This window comes from Palaemon carinicauda, chromosome 33 (assembly GCF_036898095.1).
Source record: "Palaemon carinicauda isolate YSFRI2023 chromosome 33, ASM3689809v2, whole genome shotgun sequence".
Taxonomy (NCBI): domain Eukaryota; kingdom Metazoa; phylum Arthropoda; class Malacostraca; order Decapoda; family Palaemonidae; genus Palaemon; species Palaemon carinicauda.
The window spans coordinates 31,638,147-31,663,146 of record NC_090757.1 but is presented as its reverse complement, the minus strand read 5'-3'; the positions used below and the strand labels follow the sequence as shown (position 1 = coordinate 31,663,146).

At 34.5% G+C, this 25,000-nt stretch overlaps 1 protein-coding gene across 1 annotated transcript in view; it reads right to left on the bottom strand.

Moving 5' to 3' along the window:
- Oatp30B (Organic anion transporting polypeptide 30B) overlaps positions 1-25,000 on the bottom strand; it is a 330,565-nt gene that overhangs the window by 91,709 nt on the left and 213,856 nt on the right. The window contains 4 exon segments of the mRNA XM_068356923.1: positions 5,708-6,018; positions 6,020-6,112; positions 6,114-6,209; positions 6,519-6,681. Coding sequence (XP_068213024.1) covers positions 5,708-6,018; positions 6,020-6,112; positions 6,114-6,209; positions 6,519-6,545 — 527 coding nt within the window. The 5' untranslated portion in view covers positions 6,546-6,681.

The window sequence follows — 25,000 nt, the reverse complement described above, 5'->3', positions numbered from 1 at the left end:
TCAAAGATTCATTCGTAGAAATTTGCATTAAATAATGTTAAGCATCACCATGAATAATTAATATATATATATATATATATATATGTATATATATATATATATGTCATACATACATATGTATACATATATACAGTAAGTATATATATATATATATATACATACATATATATATATATATATATTTGAGATACATTATATATATCCATATACATATAACACACACACACACACACACACATATATATATATATATATACATACATATTCTATAAAGGGGATACCCAAAACACATTATAAGAGTTAAGTATCAATAAGAATGGAAAGATAAAATGAAGAATTGAATTACATATAACTTGCAGCAAAGATTAATACTGTAACATAAACACAAAATCTAGAATTTGACGAAAGGGCGCTAAAATACATAGGGGTGCAACAGAGCTACTCAAAAAGAGTTTATTTTCGTCAAAAAAAAAAGAAAAAAAAAAGACATTAGTTAATATCAGAGGTCAACAAGAATGATTTCAATCAGGGTTGGCCTTTTTCGGGCCAAAAAACAAACAAAACTACTCCAAATATGGTTTTTTTTCGTGCTAGGTGCCTAAATTTGGCCTTTTTAAAAAAATTAGTTAGCCTTAAATGTTATATTTTCGGTCTTTTCCTACTATTAGGTTGGCCTTTAAAAGCTGCAGTTGATCAGACGTTGGCCTTTTCTCATTTGGAAGAACCTGGCAACCCTGATTTTAATCTCCGGTGCTATCACAAATAGTCAGGTGATCCCCCTTCGCCTACCACTTCATTCAAGAGATAAAGAACTTAAGGGTTATGTCATACTGATGACCTAATCAGTGTCTTCATAACTTCACAAGACAGAGATACTAACACTTAAACAATCACATACAATACGGTAAAGCATTGCATAATCATAAGGGTATAAATTTTTTATAAAGTTAAGTAAGATCAGGGAATGGTTTATTTATCATATCAGAAATAGAGGTCCAATGTAAGATGGGGTTTTATCGTAACTTCACAAGACAGCGATACTAACGCTTAAACAATCACATACAATACGGTAAAGCATTACATAATCATAAGGGTATAATTTTTTCAAAAGTTTAGTAAGATCAGGGAATAGTTTGTTTATTATGTCAGAAATAGAGGTCATTTAAAATGGGGTTGTAATCATAAATTTTAGAAAGAATTTACGTTTGGATAAGAATGTATAACAGTTATTTTTATAATAACTTATCTTCTGAAGTTATTGTAGACTATGGAAATAATTTTTAACCACAATGAAATAACATTTTAGCACGCGTACTTAAGTCGCCTTTGAGGAATTCCTTTATAATGCTTTGGCTGCCCACTAGCTATGATTAAATCACAGACTTGGGCGAATAACTCTTAACTGCTTATACCCAAAGTCGCGATTGCATTATATCATAATTTTTTTCCTAAAATCTGACTTATCTAGAATTATGAATAAACTGATAGTTTATGGATAATATTCTTCTGTATTTAATATGATATGATTTTATACTTATTTCATTAAGAGTTCGTGGATGTCACTTATACAACGACAGTACTAAATCCAAACAAGTCTTTTCCCATTTTCTTTCGTTGTTTGTTTATTGTACACATGTATACACATACATACACAGATATATATATATATATATATATATAAATATATATATATATATATATATACACAATATATATATATATACAGACACATATAAATAAATATATATATATATATATATATATAAATATATATATATATATAAATATATATATATATATATATATACACAATATATATATATATATATATACAGACACATATAAATAAATATATATATATATATATATATAAATTATATATATATATATATATGTATATATATATTATATATATATACCTCGATGATCAGGTACAAAAGTTATCATAAACAATCGAAGACCCTGGACAGACGTACAAAATGTCTGTGCACTATCTAGGGAGAAGTGCATCATCGAAAGTACTTTATCTGCAGCAAAGATTAAATAATATACTTCAGACAGAATAAAACGTACTGAGGTCAATTTTCAAGTGCTACAACCAGAGGTCTTAAGTCACATCGACGCAGTCTAAAAAGGAGTTTGGGCAGAATCTCCCCCCATTTTCAAAATGACAATAACAAAAGTTGAATAACTGGATTGGGAAAATATTGGTTCTAGGCGAAAGAGACAATTGACTATTGTCTAAAGCTTTGTACAAAGAGTATTTTTTACTATTGGCTATGATGAAAACAGTTTAGATCTTCAGGGAAAAAAAGGATGCAATGTATATCAATATTTACTTCAAAATACTTCATGATTGCAATATTGAAATAAAATATTTGTTGGTAAATACTGTTTAACATTATTTTATGCGTATGCGTGTATGTATGTGGGTGTGTATATATATATATATATATATACACACATATGTGTGTATATATATATATATATATATATGCATACAGTATATATCTATCTATCTATATATATATATATATATATGTGTGTGTGTGTGTGTGTGTGTGTGATATTGCGAAAGATAAGACATTCTCTAAAGCAATCTTACATCCACATCCCCATAACCAATGGACATAAGACAACCAGCAGAACAAAGAACGAAATCAAAATCATTAAGCACCTGAACCTTAAGCTTTTAATTCCCTCTGGCTCATTAATTACACCTCGAAAGAACACTGCATAGCGAACGCAAGCTGCCCTCACCAAGACTAAGACCCAGGTCATGATAGATCCCCAGAAAACAAAGCAAAGACGATGACTTGGAAAACTTGCATTCTTCATTTGACATCCTTTTAAATCCGCTTGTTTCTAGGGTACGTTGGTTTTTTGGAACGACTATCTGTTAGCTTTCACATTGCCTTTGTCAAGAATGCTATTCCTCTTAAATGTTTGTTGTTCATTTCTCAAATGTTGATTTTCACGGTTATACCTATCAGCTTATCCATATTTGGGTTGTAGATTTTTCAACTGCAATCGTATCTCCCTGACTTTTCTTCTTCTGTTATTTGATAACTTAGAATTCCACTTAGTATAGTCAATTCTTTTTATTGAGGCAGATTTGCACCGACTCGCAGCGGTGCCCTTTAAGCTCGGAAAAGTTTCCTGATCGCTGATTGGTTTGAAAAGATGATTCTAACCAATCAGAGATCAGGAAACTTTTCCGAGCTAAAAGGGCACCGCTGCGAGTCATTGCAAATACGCCTCATTAAAAAAAATTGAGTATAGATTAGAATGACAGATTATTTGAGAATTCCAACTATTAATTTAGAAGAGCAGCTATCAGCTTATCTATATTTGAGTTTTAGATTTTTTTAACTTTAATCGTATCTCTTTGACATCTCTTCTGTTATTTGAAAATTTAGAATTCCACCTACTAGAATAGAATAGCAGATTATTTGAGAATTCCAACTGTTAGTTTAGAAGAGCAGGTTATTCACCTTAATCCACACATACTTGTGCACTTCGTGTATTGTAATAATAATAAACAATATATGTTTTAACAGGACACAATATAAATGCAAAAATTTCCACGAAATAATAAAATCGGAATGAAATATAAGTAATTCTTCATAATTAATACTTAAGAATTAGAAGCATTCAAATTAACAACAATGATCACATGTAAATAACTATACTGTACGTAATTTTCAAATCAAACTTTATATCTTAAGGAGTAGATCATTGATGTAAATATCTGTATTACTGTAAATAATGCCAATGATACGTCGAATATATATATATATATATATATATTCATTATATATATATATATATATATACACACACACATATATATATATATATACACACACACATATATATATATATATATGATAAATTTTGCACATTTAAGACGTGTTTTTCATATTCAAATAAGCCATATATATTTTTGATACATTAATGTCTGGATTCTCTTAACGACCTCGGGATCAGAGCCCCAGGTGAAATCACACAAAGACAAGAGCTTGTGACCAGCCGGGAATCGAACCCTGGTCCGGCAAGCTTGTATACACAGTGACTACCACTTGGCCACGAAGAAAATATATATATATATATATATATATACTGTTGTATATATATATATATATATATACTGTGTATATATATTTCATATATAATTTATATATATATATATATATATACACACACACATTTAAACTACTGTAAATAATAACAATAATATCTCGAAAATAACTTCAAGTGAAAATCACAAAAGGAGAAAGCATCAGGAAAGCAGTAAGAAATAAAAGCAGCAGACAAAAGACGAAGTTGAAGATGAGCGCACTAAATCTCTTAAGGCAGCCAACTCATGAAAACAGGAGGGGATGCTCTAAAAAACAGCAATAGTGGAATAGCGAAAGAGGTGAATGACTTCGTAAGAAGATCAAACGATGATTGATTGATTGACTGATTTGAAGTTTTCCTGGCATCCTGAGGTCAAAGGTCATTGACGCCGATATCGTTTATTATAAATAAAGATTAAAAGAAAATTCAACGTAAAGATTTGTTTGTGGCTTATTTGGAAAAAAATAGAATCACGACTGTTATGTGATAAAATACCACACACACACAGCACACTCATATATATATATATATATATTTATATCTATCTAGCTATCTATCTAACTATCTAACTATCTATCTATCTATCTATCTATATATATATATATATATATACTGTATATACACACACACACACATATATATATATATATATAAATATATATATATATATATATATCTATATCTATATCTATATCTATATATATATATATATAATATAGTCAAATGAGATGAAGTTGCTATTCCGTGACCTTCACACATGGATGCTAACATATCAGTCGACTGAATAAAAAGCACTCAATCACTGTTCACAATGTACAAGAAATTCTCCACAACGTATAAAACTATGTAATACAATAAAAACTTATTAGCTATTTCTTCGTGGAAGGTATATATTTGAATTTCTAAGAGCACCAACATTCTCACATTTCCCCAACAATCTAAATCTAATCTCATCTACGTTCTGAAACCCAGTCTTCGATATCAAACTTGTCTTGGAAAGAAAATCTACATTCTCAGAACATTGCAGAAACTTGGGAGTCAACTACTCATAAATGTTATTGTTTTCGAGGATCTAGCATTCATTGCGTAGGACCCAATACTAAAACGCATTTGGCTTACAGTTCAGCAATAAATAGTATTCTAGCTGATTGTACAATATGTCTACGGGGTTAACCCACCTTCATTTATCATAGTCAGCCATAACTGAAGAAAATGAACCCAGTTGTTGTTACGTGATATACTTACGTCAATTTTTTTCCATATAATGATATTTATGCTCAAATATTTTCATATAACTATTCATCCTTCATAACTCATAAAGGTAAAAAATTACATAATCTGTGAATCGAAACCTGAAGGACTTTTCAAAATCTCGAGTGTTCGCCGAGTGACTTCCCTCATTTTAATTCATTTCAAATATTATCCTTACTCCTTTCTCAGAAGGAAAATGTGGATTCTTATAAAAAGAATGAACGAAACAATTAAAATCTCTGAAATACATGAAAGCCTAAAGGTGGGGATTAAAGTACAAAGCATTAAATAGGCAATAAAGGTAAAATAGACATCAGCTGCAAAGAGCATTTACTTACCCGTGACGAGCTCTGCCGTAGAGTCGACCGTGGAAGTTGTGGCCGTCGAGGTTTCCATCAGGGATGGCTCCACTTCCAGACAGCCCGTCGTCTCTTCCAGTTCGCCTACGGTGCTCCCTTCAACCAAGAGGCCTATGGCAGCACCACTGGCCCCCGCGCAGGTAGCAGTTCCAACGCGACCACTAACTCCTCCAAGTGCTATCGCAGCAGCAGAAGCTGCACCGCTCAAGCTGTGATTGCTGCTATTGCTTGCTGTGCTATTGTTCCTGGTCATGACGGGGCATCCCCTGAGGCTGTTATTGCTGCTAGTGCCGAGTTCTGCTGCTGGTACTGCAGGTGGAATTGTTCCTGGTTGTGGGTTTGCCGCTTGAAGTAGCGCCAGGAAGCGTGGCACTGCAACCCGCTGGCAATGGGGCATCCGCTCATTCTCCCTGTCAGGTCGTCCTTGGTCTCATAATAGCTGTACAGACCAGATCGATGGTAGGCGTCGCAGGGCTCCTGGTCCATTAAAAATAGAAAATTATCTATAAACACAGATTAAGAAAATTCCGAAGCAGAAAGATTGCAGAAGCAATATTTGATATCAAGATAAACTCAAAATTAATGCCAATGTATAATGAAGGCTAAAAAAAAAAAAAAAAAAAAAAAAAAAGTCCATTAAAAAATAGAAAATTAGTATGAAAATACAGATTAAGAAATTCCTAAGCAAAAAGAATTGCAGAAGCAATATTTGATATCAAGGTAAACTCAAAATTAACGCCAATGTATAATGAAGCCGTAAAAAAAAAAAAAAAAATTGGCACTTACGGATGAGCCTGTCCGAGACGATGCCATAGATGACTTCTTAATGGCCTTTGGGGTTGTGCCAAAGGTCGTGAGGAAATCCTGGAGTAGGTCTAACACAGGTAATCAAGGGTTGGGTTGGGTGAATCTTGAAGAGGGTTTTAGGAGTTCTACCCACCAGCCATTACTGAAAAAAACAATAATAATGCTTAGTAATGAAATAGATTCTTTATCGTAACTTAATATAGCGTTTTTTTTTATTAAGTAACCATACTTTGGTAAATCCAATGCAGCAATATTACGCAAATTTACTATAAAACAATTATAGATATAAACTAAAATCGTTATCATAATTTGAAAAATGGAACACACAAGAATGTAAAATTGAATAATAGTGACTGTAACAAAATGAATAAATCACACAAAAGTGTTAATATCTAAAATCCAAAATTAATCAATTCTCTCTCTCTCTCTCTCTCTCTCTCTCTCTCTCTCAATGAAATTCTTAGGTTAGTGCATTATTAGCATTGAGAGAATTCATATGGGTGCTCTCTCTCTCTCTCTCTCTCTCTCTCTCTCTCTCATTCCATACGAAAAGTCAGACCGAGTAAGAGGCTTCATCTTTTTATCAACACATCTCCATACTTCAACATGCAAGTTTCGATCAGATCAATCGCAGATTTTTATCATATTTTGCAATTTTTTAAATTTCTCAGAATTTACGTCTGATAAACGCCTAAGATCGATATAAGGACGACAGCATGAAAAGAATTCTCAAGGCATGATACATTCATAAGGAATAAATTAATCTTCAAAGCACCGGGAAAAGGAATTGGAGACAAATCTCCACACTTCTTGAGAGAGAGAGAGAGAGAGAGAGAGAGAGAGAGAGAGAGAGAGAGAATAATTCTATGGAATATCCACGTCATATTTCACTGTTAAACCCTTCCCTAAACTACTGATCTCCTGTTACTACCCAAGAACGTTATAAAATCTCCACAATATATTGACATATTTTAATAAGAGCACTCAAAAGTCTAATTGCAACAATGCAATATTGATAAAAATTCTTACCAATACATTTAATGACAAATCATCTGTCTTTCTTCCCAATCCATTAAATGACAAAGTCTCTCTCTTTCTTACCAATCCATTTAATGACAAATTATCTGTCTTTCTTCCCAATTCATTAAATGACAAAGTCTCTCTCTTTCTTACCAATCCATTTAATGACATTCTCTCTCTCTCTCTCTCTCTCTCTCTCTCTCTCCCCTCGCTGTTTAGGAAGAAGTATCACCACCCGATAAAGCAAACGAAATCATCACAAGCAATCTCTCTCTCTCTCTCTCTCTCTCTCTCTCTCTCTCTCTCCTCGCAGTTTAGGAAAAGGTATCACCACACGATAAAGCAAACGGAATCATCACAAGGCAAACCGTTGGTTCGAGGTCTAATCTCCTGTTTACACTTTTATGCGTTGCAAAAGAGAAGAGTTCTTTGGAAGATCAGACGATTCGGTTAACACGAAAAACAAGTTTGTTTTGAGATGTCAAGGAAAAAATGGCCGAGGGTGAAATGTGAGGATCAAGTTTTCGTATATTTAATTTGGTTATCAGATAAATAACGGTTCCCACAGTATTATTTGCTTTAGTCTTAAAAATTTATTTGCATTTCAGTGATTTTACCGTTTGTTACATGGTCCATTAATTTTTACTCTAATCTGGACATAGGTTAGTGTTTCTACAATAGCCTGGCACTTTGAGATTGCATTAAGTAAGGCCTACTGTTTAACTTTATTTCTACTGTGCACTAAGGTTCGAATCCTTGGCAAGGCATATGTACTTTTTATAAAAGAAATTTCCCTATGGACCCTTAAATCCAGAGGCTTATTTGAATTAATAAAAGTCACGAGTGTTAGGGATAACATTCTATATATATAATATATATATATACACATATACACACACACATATATATATATATGTATATATATCTATATCTATATACCAAGGCACTTCCCCCAATTTTGGGGGGTAGCCGACACCAACAACGAAACAAAAACAAAAAGGGGACCTCTACTCTCTATGTTCCTTCAGCCTAATCAGGGACCCAACCGAGTTCAGCTGGTACTGATAGGGTGCCACAGCCCAACCTCCCACATTTCCACCACAGATGAAGCCTTCATAATGCTGACTCCCTACTGCTGCTACCTCCGCGGTCATCTAAGGCCCCGGAGGAAGCAGCAGGGCCTACTGGAACTGCGTCACAATCGCTCGCCATTCATTCCTATTTCTAGCACGCTCTCTTGCCTCTCTCACATCTATCCTCCTATCACCCAGAGCTTTCTTCACACCATCCATACACCCAAACCTGGCCTTCCTCTTGTACTTCTCCCATCAACTCTTGCATTCATCACCTTCTTTAGCAGACAACCATTTTCCATTCTCTCACATGGCCAAACCACCTCAACACATTCATATCCACTCTAGCCGCTAACTCATTTCTTACACCCGTTCTCTCCCTCACCACTTCGTTCCTAACCCTATCTACTCGAGATACACCAGCCATACTCCTCAGACACTTCATCTCAACACATTCAATTTCTGTCTCTCCATCACTTTCATTCCCCACGACTCCGATCCATACATCACAGTTGGTACAATCACTTTCTCATATAGAACTCTCTTTACATTCATGCCCAACCCTCTATTTTTTACTACTCCCTTAACTGCCCCCAACACTTTGCAACCTTCATTCACTCTCTGACGTACATCTGCTTCCACTCCACCATTTGCTGCAACAATAGACCCCAAGTACTTAAACTGATCCACCTCCTCAAGTAACTCTCCATTCAACATGACATTCAACCTTGCACCACCTTCCCTTCTCGTACATCTCATAACCTTACTCTTACCCACATTAACTCTCAACTTCCTTCTCTCACACACCCTTCCAAATTCTGTCACTAGTCGGTCAAGCTTCTCTTCTGTGTCTGCTACCAGTACAGTATCATCCGCAAACAACAACTGATTTACTCCCATTCATGGTCATTCTCGCCTACCAGTTTTAATCCTCGTCCAAGCACTCGAGCATTCACCTCTCTCACCACTCCATCAACATACAAGTTAAACAACCACGGCGACATCACACATCCCTGTCTCAGCCCCACTCTCACCGGAAACCAATCACTCACTTCATTTCCTATTCTAACACATGCTTTACTACCTTTGTATAAACTTTTCACTGCTTGCAACAACCTTCCACCAACTCCATATAACCTCATCACATCCCACATTGCTTCCCTATCAACTCTATCATATGCTTTCTCCAGATCCATAAACGCAACATACACCTCCTTACCTTTTGCTAAATATTTCTCGCATATCTGCCTTACTGTAAAATCTGATTCATACAACCCCTACCTTCTAAAACCACCCTGTACTTCCAAGATTGCATTCTCTGTTTTATCCTTAATCCTATTAATCAGTACTCTACATACACTTTTCCAACTACACTCAACAAACTAATACCTCTTGAATTACAACACTCATGCACATCTCCCTTACCCTTATATAGTGGTACAATACATGCACAAACCCAATCTACTGGTACCATTGACAACACAAAACACATGTTAAACAATCTCAACCAACCATTCAAGTACAGTCACACCCCCTTCCTTCAACATCTCAGCTTTCACACCGGTCCATACCAGATGCTTTTCCTACTCTCGTTTCATCTAGTGCTCTCCTCACTTCCTCTATATATATATATATATATATATACACACACACACACACAAATATATATATATATATATATACTGTATACGGTTTATGACTCAATTCTGTACAGATACCTGTGCATTGACAAGCACATCACAATCTAAGCATACTAGACTTGTTTACTCTCAATACCTACATTTTGCACATATAAATTTAAAAGGTCTGCACAAAGACGCATAATATTTTCAATTCAACAAAATATTCTGACAAACTTAAATACTTAATTCTCGTGACATACTATCTTTATCCACCTTAATTACTCAATAATACGAGCCATAATTAAATTCCCAGAAACTTCCATCATTCCACTCTAGAAAAAAGTTCCATACGTTTTCGGGAACATGCCATATCAAATTTCTGAGAAACTGGCCATATATCACAAAAGAGTTAATATTTTTTTACGCTAGATTCCGAAGAAAAGACTATAAAATCTTCGAGTGGATTCCACGAAGTTAGTTCATAACAAACAAGCTCCTCGACAAAGTGAATCAGGATGATTTAGCCAGCCTACGAAAAGCAAATAAAGACGGGAGGGAGATAGAAGGCCAAGGTAAATCCAATTTAAGTATTTTTACACTGGCTTACTTTCATCCTCCTAGCAAAGGTATACAGTGAATAATGCTGATTATATATAATGACTGTTTTCGTTCAGATTAGTTGATTATTAAACCCATCATCCTATTGGAAACGCTCATGTCTGATGTTCTGTTGGATGGAGATAAGAATTCCGCAGAAACTCGATAGTTTTTAGTGGTGTCTGCAACCTCACCATCCCTTTGAGTCTACCTGCTGAGTCATCAGCAGCCATTGCCCGACTCTCCCTGATCCTAACTTGAGCAGAGAGGGGGTTTTTGCGCTGATCATATGGATATATGGTCAGTATAACTAGAAAATTGTGGGGTACTTTTACTGGCCAGACAGTACTACATTGGATCCTTCTCTCTGGTTACGGTTCATTTTCCATTTGCCTACACATACACCGAATACTATATTCTTTACAGATTCTCCTCTGTCCTCGTACATCTAACAACACTGGGATTACCAAAAAATTCTTCTTCACCCAGGGTGTTAACTACTGCACTGCAGTTGTTCAGTGGCCACTTTCCTCTAGGTAAGGGTAGAAGAGACTTTTTAGCTATGGTAAGCAGCTCTTCTAGGAGGACACTCCAAAATCAAACCATTGTTTTCATGTCTTGGGTAGTGTCACAGCCTCTGTACCATGGTTTTACACTGTCTTGGGTTAGAGTTCTCTTGCTTGAGGGTACACTCGGGCACACTTTCTATCTTATTTCTCTTTCTCTCTTTTTGTAAGTTTTTATAGTTTATATAGGAAATGTTTATTTCAATGTTACTGATCTTAAAATATTTTATTTTACCTTGTTTCCTTTCCTCACTGAGCTATTTACCCCGTTATAGCCCCTGGGCTTATAGCATCCTGCTTTTCCAATCAGGATTATATCCTAGTAAGTAATAATATAATAATAATAGGGCATTGTTCTGCTAAGGCGTTGTCACTGTCCCTTGCCTTTGGCATTTATGGGCGGCCTTTAAAACCAAGGTATAAATAATACATAAAAACTTTCATAATTGAATTCACCACGTTTTCGATCAGGGAGGAGACTGGCGTGACATCTGTTGAAAGCAAGAGTGAAAAAAGCACCCAGCTGGATAGTGATACTAAGATAATTAGGATGCGAAACACCGAAGTACACATTGAGGAGAGCAATGCAAAGGAAGCCTGGTGAGGATACAAAGTTAAATTTCCAAGACACATTAGAAGTCAATTCATTTTTCAGTTCTGTACATACGTTGAATGTCAATGGATAGCTTATGATTATAAACTGGCTGTGGTGTTCTGAGATCAACAGGAAATCAAGTACGAATAAGTGAGCATTTGAAAGTATGCCTTCACGTGTTATTCCAACATGGTAAACTCTCAAATCCCTATTATTGAAAGAAAATGTTTCGTTAAATAATAATAATAATAATAATAATAATAATAATAAAAAGACTTGCAGTGAATGTGTTTACGTTGAAGAGGTTACCATGTCTCTTTTTATATACATTTACAGTATATATATATATATATATATATGTATATATGTATAATATATATATATATATAGAGGATGCCAGAAAACTTTAAATCAACCAATCAAAATATCTGTACACACACACACACACACACACATATATATATATATATATATACATACATATATACTGTATATATATGTATAAAAGATCTGTTCTAATGTTGTTACGGTTCTTAAAATATTTTATTTCAATTGTTCATTACATCTCTTGTAGTTTCTTTACTTCATTATTTCCTTTCCTCACTGGGCTACTTTTCTCTGTTGGAGCCCTAGGGCTTATAGCAGCCTGTTTTACCAACTAAAGGTGTAGCTTAGCTAATAATAATAATAATAATATTAATAATAATAATAATAATAATAAATACTGAAAGTGCCACCAGCAAACATGAACAAACACCATCATACCGATTCGATTTTCTGGCAAGCAAACCTGGCCTTGAGTTCTCTTTACACGATGGCAGGAAAGGCAGACTGCAGTGGAAACTCCCCCCCCCCCCATGACATAATCATAGCTAATGACATTGACATCGTAAAAGCGTGGATGCAACCTTACGCAGTGCACCAAACGTGCCCTATACCATGGGCACACCTCTCTCTCTCTCTCTCTCTCTCTCTCTCTCTCTCTACATACAAAATAGCAAATGCTTTGAATAGACTTCCAGCGGATGTAGTAAACAGTAACACGGTAAACGAGTTCAAGAATAAGTTAAGACAAGATCATAAGAACTCCAAATGCTTAAACCAAATCGCTCTACCAAAGAGCAAATGGAGTCTCCGTCGATGGACTAAAAAGTCTTTGAGACATCCAAAATCTTTGTAAATCCTTGTAACTAACTAACTCTCTCTCTCTCTCTCTCTCTCTCTCTCTCTCTCTCTCCACCCACACATTACTATATTGTCATACTGTTTTTCGGTGTCAGGCAATACATAGAGCTGTAATAACTCCTTGTCTAATTTCAAAGAGAGAAGAGAGAGAGAGAGAGAGAGAGAGAGTGTGTGTGTGTGTGTCTTTGCATTATGGAATGAATTGAAATAAAAAAGAATTTATTTTATGGATATTTCAGGAATTTGAGAAAAATCCGATAATCTGAAATATCGAGAGTATAAGTGACGAAAGGAAATCAATGGCATTAACAATGTCTAAAACAACAATAATAAAAGTGATGGCGAACATAATGACGTCATTGAATGAGAAGGTAGTAGTGAATAATATCGAAAGTGAACCAAGTAACACTTTCCAATAGATATTTGGCCTTTCCAATCTTGACTCAACTTCGGACTTGGCACTTTGAAAATAAGATAATATCAACCATTCGTTCATCATCACCATAGTATAATACAAATGGTAATATATAAACTTCACCATATGATCAAGACGGCATTCGACAGGTGAAATCAGCTGATTAGATGCGTTACTTATAAAAGAGTAATGTTCCAATGTGCCTCATTAAAACTGTTGCTTACATTTACCCACATTATTATCATCATTATTATTATTAATTGCTAAGCTACAACCCTAGTTGAAAAAAGCAGGGATGCTATAAACCCAGGGGCTCCAACAGGGAAAATAGCCCAGTGAGGAAAGGAAACAAGGAAAAATAAAATATTCTAAGAATAGTAACATTAAAATAAATATCTCCTATATAAACTATAAAAACTTTAACAAAACAAGTGGAAGAGAAATAAGATAGAATAGCGTGCCCGAGTGTACCCTCAAGCAAGTGATCTCTAACCCAAGGCAGTGGAAGACCATGGTACAGAGGCTATGGCACTACCCAAGACTAGAGGATAATGGTTTGATTTTGGAGTGTCCTTCTCCTAGAAGAGCTGCTTACCATAGCTAAAGAGTCCATTCTACCCTTACCAAGAGGAAAGTTACTTTTCAATAGATATATATTTAGACTTAATCTGACGCTTTTCGTTAAATAGGCAAAATTCGTAAGAGCTATATGTGTAACATAAATGTAGTCAATAAAGCTGAGAACGACAAAGTGTTTTCCTATACTAAATTTCTCAGCGCAGTAAGCTCACGTACAATTGTGTCGCCCCCCCCCTTTTTTTTTTATTTCAATGCTTGCTTTGTATTCATCAACGTCACACGGGTATTGTATTCGGCATAAAAGCTTTCACGGCAACTTAACATTCTATTTACTTCGGCCCAGTCGCCTGCTAACTCCGAATAACATAAATACACACCAAAAGATATACAAAAGGATAAAAGGCGACACAAAGGATACTAATGTAAGCAGTAAATCGTCCATTGTCGGTATCTCTCAGCGATTCCTTCGTGGGGGAGATATGTGACTGCAGCAAAAGGAAGTGATGCATTGACCTTCAAGCAAGCAAAGGATTGTATGAGAAATCTACCAATCTTCCCCCCCCCCCCATTCCACCTTCAACACTATGCACAATGAAATCAAAACAGGACGGCTTGAAGAGGTCACAATGCTTCTTTATAATCCAAGAGCAGAGAGGACGTCAAGATAGCCAGACACATTAGAACTTATTTCATCATCATCATTATTATTATTATTATTATTATTATTATTATTATTATTATTATTATTATCATTATTATTATTATTGCCGTGCGGAAGATGGTATGAAGTAATCTCCCCTATATTAAAGAGCAAGTGTCTTGATATATATATATATATATATATATATAATATATATAAAATTTCCTGTCACGCTGAGCAACATTGCCAAACGTACGATTACTCGGTCCCCTCCCCGTCCCTATGGTAGGGAGGAGGAGAGGTAAAAGTCATACCCTGGTGAGAGGGGGTACTCCGAGAACTACACTCGGAAACCACAATGTCTCACAAATTTCCGAACTAACGGGTTGTATTGTATAGTTACGAATGGGGGGGGGGGGGGGTTTTTCCAATACCTCCCTCTTTGGATGTGTGTGTTTATCTATCAAAATATTAATCGTTGTTTTTGACAAGTCGCGTTCACTATAGTCAATTCTTTTTAGTCAGGCAGATTTGCACCAACTCGCAGGGGTGCGCCCTTTTAGCTCGGGAAAGTTTCCTGATCGCTGATTGGTTGGATAAAATGACTCTAACCAATCAGCGATCAGGAAACTTTTTCGAGCTTAAAGGGTACCGTTGCGAGCCAGTGCAAAGGCGCCTCGTTAAAAAAAATTGAGTATAGTAATTGATATTAGTTGTAACGTGAAAATCATCCCATTAACAAAATATTAATTCGCATAAATATGTACAAATAAACAATGTTTCTATATATAAAGGAAATAAATATCTATAGTTTTTTCACTGATATAAAGTGATGAACGGTTATCAAAATCACGATTCGGTAAAGGTTAAAGGTTAAAGGTGTCTGGTTTCAGTTCCAGTTCCATCAGAATAGATGCTCACCAGAACGTCAGCTGGGCAAGCCCAAACCCCTACTGTGGTGCTCTACCACAGCAGTGGCCTCCCCAGTAAACAGCTTAAAATCACGGTCCCGGGCGGGGATCGATCTGCTGCCACACGAATGCCAGGAGACCATATTTATACGTTTCAATTTTATTTTAAAAAATCACATTAATTTAACATACGTTGCATACAATAATCCATTAATTTATTAAAAATAGGAATAAATTCCCATGTTATGAATAAACGATATCCTAAATTTTCCCAAAAACAAAAAGCGAAAAGGGAAAATACAGTTAAAATATGAATTAATCCAATGTAAACTTTCAGCAATGAAAAATCTAATAAGGCAGCTAAATTAATACTAAACATATTACACATGACAGGGTCTCACCCTTCCTAATTGAATTCCATTGGCTACATTTGAAACGGAAAATATAATTCTAAAATATGTTTCACCTCACATCGCAATGCAGAGTATGAAGCCGAAATATGTAGCAGACCTCGTACAAAATTTAACACCCGAAAAAAACATATATTTAAGAGCATGAACATATAAATTACCAAAAGAAAGATGTAATAAATATTCTGCATAACAAGCGTTTGAAAGCAGAGCACCCAGACCTCTCTTAATGTTTCCCTTAAACCGGGGTAAATCATTGATTAAATTCCATGTATAGTTCTAACTCTAATGAAATTATCTATATAACTTTCTATTTCCAAACCATGCAATTAACCTTGCTTCAAGATGAGAAAGAACTTCAAGGCATAAATAGCAGTAAAGGCTTTGTATGGAGACTCATTTAAAAACCTTGAAATAAGGTAAGCTGTTTTCATACGTTTAATATATGTGAGGATTATTTGGTCTTATTACCTATGAAGCTAACGTTTTCCAATAAAACTTATTCTTTACTGTTCTAACCCTGTTATTTTACCGTTCAAGATCGCCATGCTACTTCTATTTCTTCCTAGGAATTATTATTATTATTATTATTATTATTATTATTATTATTAGCTAAAGCCCTATCAACACGATCGAGCATGCCCGACGGGCAAACAGTGATACCAGAACCACAATAGTTAGTAAGAATGAGGGTTGATGACGTCAGAAGCGGGAAAACCACAGACAGGGATCTGGCATCATACAGTGTTGCCAGATCCCTGCATTTAGTTTTTCCGCTTCTGGCGTCACCAACCCTCATTTCACTAACTATTGTGCCTGGTACCACTGTTTGCCCGTTGGGGTATGCTCGATCGTATGGATGGGGCTTAAGCTACAACCCTACTTGGGAAGGCAGGATGCTACAAGACCATTACTCCAACAGGGAAAATAGGCCCATCGGGAAAAGGAAATAAATTAATAAACAATATATGAGGAGTAAACTTTATCGTTTTTCTCCCAAGTCGCATTTCTTACTTCTATTTCTTGAAGAATTAACCTTCAACAAGTACTCGTAACTTGTTTGCAATGCGATGTTAAGGCGGGACCAAAGAGCTTTACTCTCTAAAATAACTACACAATACAGCTTAAAATATGTAGCCTAATGGAGCCAAATGTCCTGGAAATGCGGGTACCCAGGTAGTTTGAGGTTTTAGTAAGAGTGGTTGGATGAAGTGAGCTTGTTCAAGGACGTTGTAAACGTGCTTTTAAACCCAAATATAATATTCCCTGACTTCTCTATGAGCTAAATGAGTATAAGATTATTCTCATATAAAATTGTTGTTTCTATAACAAAATTGTTATATACAAAAGTTTAAAGGGCAAAAATATTCAATAAAAATATAGTAAAGGCAGGAGCATACACGAATGCATTTTTTAATCTAAGATCACAATTCCTAGTAAGCAAATGAAGATGATGTTAAAAAAGAATTCGAAAATACAAGTACGAAAATCATTCCAAGACTACAAAATTCAAAGAATCTAGGGGCTGCGATTAATAAGAAGATGTAAGTTTCCACTGAAATAGGAAATTCTTTAGTTCTATCATTTCAAGCTATTTTCCCGGAATAAAACGCGAGGTGATATCCCAATTTACAGTTCTGACATTTTAGTAATCTTTTAAAGATTCATTTCCTAGTTTTTATTAAATGATTACGAGGGAATGTCAAGTGTGAATTTTAATACATTCGTACTGCGGTAAAAAATAACATCCAAACACTGTATTTTCCCGTGTGGTATATAAGGTTAAAGATTTAAAAGTCGCTCATGAATGGCAGAGGCAAGGGACAGTGACATTGCCGTAGCATGCAGGGCAATACCCTAGAGGCTGAGAATATATGTATATGATCAGCGCCCAAGTCCCCACTCCACCCAAGCTAGGACCAGGGAGGGCCAGGCAATGGCTGTTGATGACTCAGCAGGTAGACCTACAGGGTCCCCTAAATAATATAATAGTCCATCATTCCAAGACCACGAACTACTAATACGGCAGTAGCAATGACACCAAAATACTTGAATACTTCTAGCCAAAGTCATTTAATATTCATGCATCACAGCCACTTTTTATCATACACTATGTACTTATTTATTTTTACGTTATTCACACACTAATCATGAATTTTTATCGTATTAGCAAAATAATATAATAGAAATCATTTCAAGACCACGAAGTACTAATACGGCAGTAGCAATTATACAAAAAAACTTCTTGCCAAAGTCATTTAATATTTACGCATCACAAAAGCCACTTTTTATCATACACTATGTACTGATTTATTTTTACGTTATTGCACTAAGAATCAATTTCCCAACTTATTAACAAAATTATATAGCAGTTAAGCCCTATGAAAATATAATTTATCAAATTATATAGCAGTTAAGCCCTATGAAAATATAATTTTATCAAATTATATAGCAGTTAAGCCCTATGAAAATATAATTTATCAAATTATATAGCAGTTAAGCCCTATGAAAAGATAATTTATCAAATTATATAGCAGTTAAGCCCTATGAAAAGATAATTTATCAAATTATATAGTAGTTAAGCCATTATGAAAATATAATTTAACAACGTTTATTTTTTCAAAATGCCTTACAGCCCTGCGAAAGTCCTCTATCTTGCGACGTCCCATAAACGAAAAATCAATTTTATCTACTACAAACTCCTGGCCTAAGTTTTCCTTCCTCCCATGGATGTTCCGAAGGTAATCTCTCATCCGGGTCCCAGACAAAACTTGGGTAATGACACAGCCTCATTAACTGCATAGCAACGGAGGAGATCACCAAGTTTCCTAAACTTCCTTAATTATGAAGTAGTCTCCCGGTCTTATAAAGGGTTCATTCTATCTTAATAAAAGTCTTTCGCTATGGTAATTTCTTACTGGAAAGTTTCCAATGGAAAAACTTATGATACAGAATTGCTTTATCAGTTTTGCGAAGACTCAATAAAATTATAGGAATTCTATCAAAGTGTATCAAACTTTAAGGAGAGGCCAATAAGATGACTTATTTTAAGTTTAGTCGTTGCATTTTGAAGTATTATGCTAAGCACGAAATACAAACTTGTGCATGGAAACCGTAAATTACAATATTGTGGTGACTTATAGCCTATATCATGTGAGGCTGACTTTGTTAAGAGCACCATCCATTGGCATAAAAATAAATCAAAGTAAATTATTTATAGGGAAAATCAAAATATATTTATTAGAATACCTGAATATACTAAAAGCAATAGGTGTTTATATATATATATATATATATATATATACATATATATATATATATATATAATATTTATATATATACATACATTTATATATATATATATATATATATATATATACACATATTGGGGGTTAAGGCGTCAAATCTTCATGGTCCAGCTATCAAAGAATCACGCTGTTTTAAAAGGCATCGTATGATAATATAAATAAAACATATGAAAGGACCATTTGTAATGCACACGGGAATGGCAGTGTCAAACCATTACCTTTTCTGGCCCAAACCGGAAGAAAACAAGAAAAGCGGAAAAATAAGGATCTGAGCGACGTTTAAGCGCGCAGCTCAATCAAGACAGTTATCATGATGCAAACCATTTCGATTATTGCAGGTATTATCACAGTGAAGTCAGCTGATTTTGAGATAATTTCATCCATCATTCATGCAATCAAATGTAAAAAAACTAAATATGGTATTTTCATTATTATTCTAACTAATCTTAAATAAATCAACATGGAAAAAAAAAAAAAAAACTGACTTTTCACCAAATCTCACCTATAGTCATTTTTTTTAGCGATGCAGATTTGCACCGATTCGCAACGGTGCCCTTTTAGCTCGGAAAAGTTTCCTGATCGCCGATTGGTTGGACAAGATAATTCTAACCAAGCAGCGATCAGGAAAGTTTTCCGAGTTAAAAGGGCACCGCTGCAAGTTGGTGCAAATGCACCGCATTAAAAGAAATTGACTATAGATTATGAATAATAAGGATTTAGTATTTTGAAATTTTCTGTAAATAATCCTTCCCCCTTTTTTTTGGTTTTGAGTAACAGAATTTTAATGCCAAAAATTATCTACTTTAATTCCCTACAGTAACACGAAAACATATAACAAACTATTTTTAAACTATCTATAAATAATCTGCTCTGATTCCCTATAATGAAGTGAGGATCATTTGATATCAGATAAGTCTTTACATAAACTCCCGTGGTACCCACAACAAAGTGGATATTAAAAAATTTTCAAACCATTTCTCAACCATACGATCTGGTTTCATATAATACAAACTGTTTAAAGTAATTTAAAAATAAAGGTTAACTTGTGGTAAATTAAATCTAAAAATATATGTTTATAGGTAGTAGGTTGGCCAGGGCACCAGGCACCCGTGAGATACTACCACTAGAGAGTTATGGCATCTTTTGACAGGCCAGACAGTACTACATTAGATCCTTCTCTCTAATTACGGTTCATTTTCCCTTTGCTTATACACTCACACACCGAATAGTCTGGTCTATTCTTTACATATTCTCCTCTGTCCTCATACACCTGACAACACTGAGATTACCAAAAATTCTTCTTACTGCACTGTAATTGTTCAGCAGGCCATTTTCCTCTTGGTAAGGGTAGAAGAGGCTCTTCAGCTATGGTAAGGCAGCTTTCCTAGGGAGGACACTCCAAAAACAAACCATTGTTCTCTAGTCTTGGGTAGTGTCATAGCCTCTGTACCATGCTCTTCCACTGTCTTGGGTTAGAGTTCTCTTGCTTGAGGGTACACTCGGGGATACTATTCTATCTAATTTCTCTTCCTCTTTTGTTAAAGTTTATATAGTTTATACAGGAGATATTCATTTTAATGATGTTACTCTTCTTAAAATATTCTATTTTTCCCTTTTCCTTTCCTCACTGGGCTATTTTCCCTGTTGGAGACCCTGGGCTTATAGCATCTTGCTTTTCCAACTAGGGATGTAGCTTAGAAAGTAGTAATAATAATAATACTACTACTAATAATAATAATACTTTTTCTCTTCTCCAAGATGTCCTATGGATTTCAATATCGATTCCCGCCAGACCCTACGAAGATGGAAGAAAAAAATAACAAAATCTGGCCTGTCAAAAAAGACCTGGTAAAGACTGCGCCTGATATGCTGGAAATCGTACCCGAAAATCGGATAAGTCTCTATTAGATTTGTAGGGAATCATGTCACCTCCATTCCCAGGGTTATTAAAATCCTTTAAAATCTACCGAGTCTACAGACAATCTTGGAAACTGTTATTTATCAAGTGCGTTTAACTCAAACATATAAATTTCCTTTGAGTAACAGTGGGAGAAGTAAAATGATCCCCTTCGTAAGGAACCTTTAATATTAAACCTACTGCCCCATCTAAACACCGCCTTATATTTGAATTCTAGACACCAATGGATATGATTATCAACTTCCTGCATTTGAAGACAGCTACCAATTACTCTCCGAATGATAAAAAAACTAGAAAATAAAAAAGTAAACGTATACCAAGGAACTTCACTGGCTCCATAAAGGACTGGTATACCTAATCCATGACTGCATCCGGCGTACAAAAATTCAGTAATTTCGCACACGAACGAGCGGGTAAAAAACAGACGTCAATAAAGTGATTAAGGCAAGTGTCACATTCAGGTGATATAGCTCCTCGCATAAAGAAATGGCTTAATCCTTCTTGAACATTTTTCATAAAGAAAGCCAACATCTAACATATATATATATATATATATATATATACACATATACATACATACATATATATGTATTATATATTTATATAGTTATATATATATATATATATATGACGAAATCTTTAACCATCAAAAATGCCTCAACCAAGTATGAAAATATCAGTTTCGAGAAAAATAAAAATAAAGACAAGACAGTAATACAACCGTCGTAGAAGTGTCTCTCCTTCCTTATATTAAGAGGGGACACGAAAAAAGAAAAAAAAAAAAGACGACACTGATTAGCTTTCCCCCTTTCCAATTGAAATGTCATATGTCAATACTACTGTATTTTCCGGAAACATTCTAAGTATTTTTGTATTTCGATATAATATACCAACGTCATATAAAAAGAGGATGGCTATACATTATTCCCCAAAAGCATTTTCATTTTAAAATTTATCATTAAAATGAACGGAAAAAAACGAATTTTTTTTATTGTTTGCTAAGAATTATCCTTAATTTGGTCATGTAATTTGCATAATAGGATGTCTGAAGCTGAAGTTACGTGTTATCATTTACATTTAAAAAAACAAAAGAAAAAACAAGGGCCAGTGCAATTAGTGACTAAAAGTTAATGTATTCTGCTCTATGAGAGAGAGAGAGAGAGAGAGAGAGAGAGAGAGAGAGAATTTGTTTATTCGACAGGCGTAGCTTCACATCATCATAAGTTATCGACACCTGAGAGAGAGAGAGAGAGAGAGAGAGAGAGAGAGAGGAGAGGGGGGGGGATTTGTTTATTCGACAGGTGCGGCTTCACATCATCATAGGTTATCGATACCGAGAGAGAGAGAGAGAGAGAGAGAGAGAGAGATTTGGTTATTCAACAGGCGTGGCTGCACCTCATCATAGGTTATCGACACCTGAAGAGAGAGAGAGAGAGAGAGAGAGAGAGAGAGAATTTTGCTTATTCGAAAGGCGTAGCTTCACATCACAGATTATCGACAGAGAGAGAGAGATGAGAGAGAGAGAGAGAGAGAGAGAGAGCTATTATTCAGGATTAACTGCTATATGCATAGCGATTCTCTTCTTTTAGCTAACCAAAAACGTTTCCTGTTGAATGGTTAGTTTTGAAACCAAGTAACGACAGTAAATTAAATTGCTATATACCACCTCGCAACAAATTATAGGGATTAAATATAGCAATCCCCAGATACGTGTGCTTTAGTACTCTGCATTATCAAGCAGGACTTACACTGGAGCTATTGAAATATAGTAGACTCGGATTTTACAATATATATATATATATATATATACATGTACATATATATATACATATATATACACACATATATATATATATATATACATATATATATATATATATATATATATAGGCTATATATATATATATATACACACATATATATATTATATACATATATATATTATACATATATATACATACATATATATAATATATATAGTATATATATATATATATAAATATATATATATATATATATATATATATAAATATATATACAGTATATGTATATATATGTGTGTGTGTGTGTGTTCCTTTTCTATTTTATTAGCTTATCTCATTAATTTAGCTCTTAGACGAATTCCCGTCATGAAAATTATCATACAGCTTTTAAATCCATTTGTAAAACTCAATGACCACTATTGGGTGGTAAAATCTCATCTGGACTTTCTAAAGCAAATCAGTACACCGTATCCAAATTTATTACCATAAAATTCCTCTCCTTCAGACTTTCAAAAAGCAAATCTTAATGTCTCCGAAGGCCACCTGCACTATAAAGTTTGACATCTATAAAACATCGCCATCAAATTATAAACTTTCTCTAGCGTGAGATTGTCGCTGAATGGACTCTCAATTATATATGGCGAGATCTCCACTGAAAAATAAATCTGGAGTTTTATGCAAATCATGACTGGTTTCAAATAATTTCCTGATTAAGTGTTCGATTTCTTTCCAGTACTTGCATTCCCTCTTTATTTTTAATTTTTTTTTTGGGGGGGGTGGGGTGGGGCGGTAATTTGCTGACCTTGCTCAAGCATTCTCTATTTTCCAAACTTGATGATTATTTCATTTTTACATTTCATCTTTCAACATTATATATTAATATTTACATTATAGTTATGAATAATAATATCTAAGCCTATTCCATTACCGACATATTGCTAGAATTGATTTTAAATTCTTTGATCAAGTCACTCATGCAAGGTTCCAGATAACTACGTCTTGATTTAAATGCAACGAGCCCTGTTCTATTTATAAAATTCATTGCAATATTGTCATTCAAGTAAAAATCAATGTTTGTCAAAAGTTTCTTCATGATTAATGACGAAACTGGATTTGCAAATAAAAAAGTTTAGATGCGCAACTGTTGGTCACAATTTTCTCGTCGGGATTAATTCCTTATTTAATGTTTTCTTGATATACAGATATGAGATTGCCTCTGTGACGGGCCGAGAGAAGGTTGTGACTCAAAGACAGGATGAAAGCAACTGAGTGAGTTTATTACAGAACACTCTCCTTTATATACAAAGCTCAAGGCAACAAAAATTTTCATGTTTAAAATCGACACCGTTACCGGTGAGAAAAACAGAAATGTTAGTTCAGGTTCTTTTTAGCGTGAGGGAAGAGCTAAGATACAAGAATAATATATACACAAAATGAACTATGTACGATCGTGTGACACACGTTGGTACACCCAGTAACAACTCTCAACATATACAGCAACATGATGGGATAATGAACTAACCAAACGTGTCGCAGTTGAATCTAATACTTTTTGTTTTTTCACAGAGATAAAACTTAAAGCTAGTATTTCTATGCACATTTACACTCCTGAGAGGTAAGTTGTGACTGTATTCGTACAACTAATTTTGGAATGATTGTAGTTTACATAAGAAGAGATTTCAAAATAAACGATGAAATATCAATAAATAGGTAAACTCATTACCCAAGACGGGAAACGGTTACCAAAATAGATTGTATTCCAAAGAAAACAAAACAAAAAAAAAAAATACATAGAAAATGTAATTTTCTATGTCGACTCGAGGAACTATTTCACATTTCCGTATAAGTGACCTTACAAG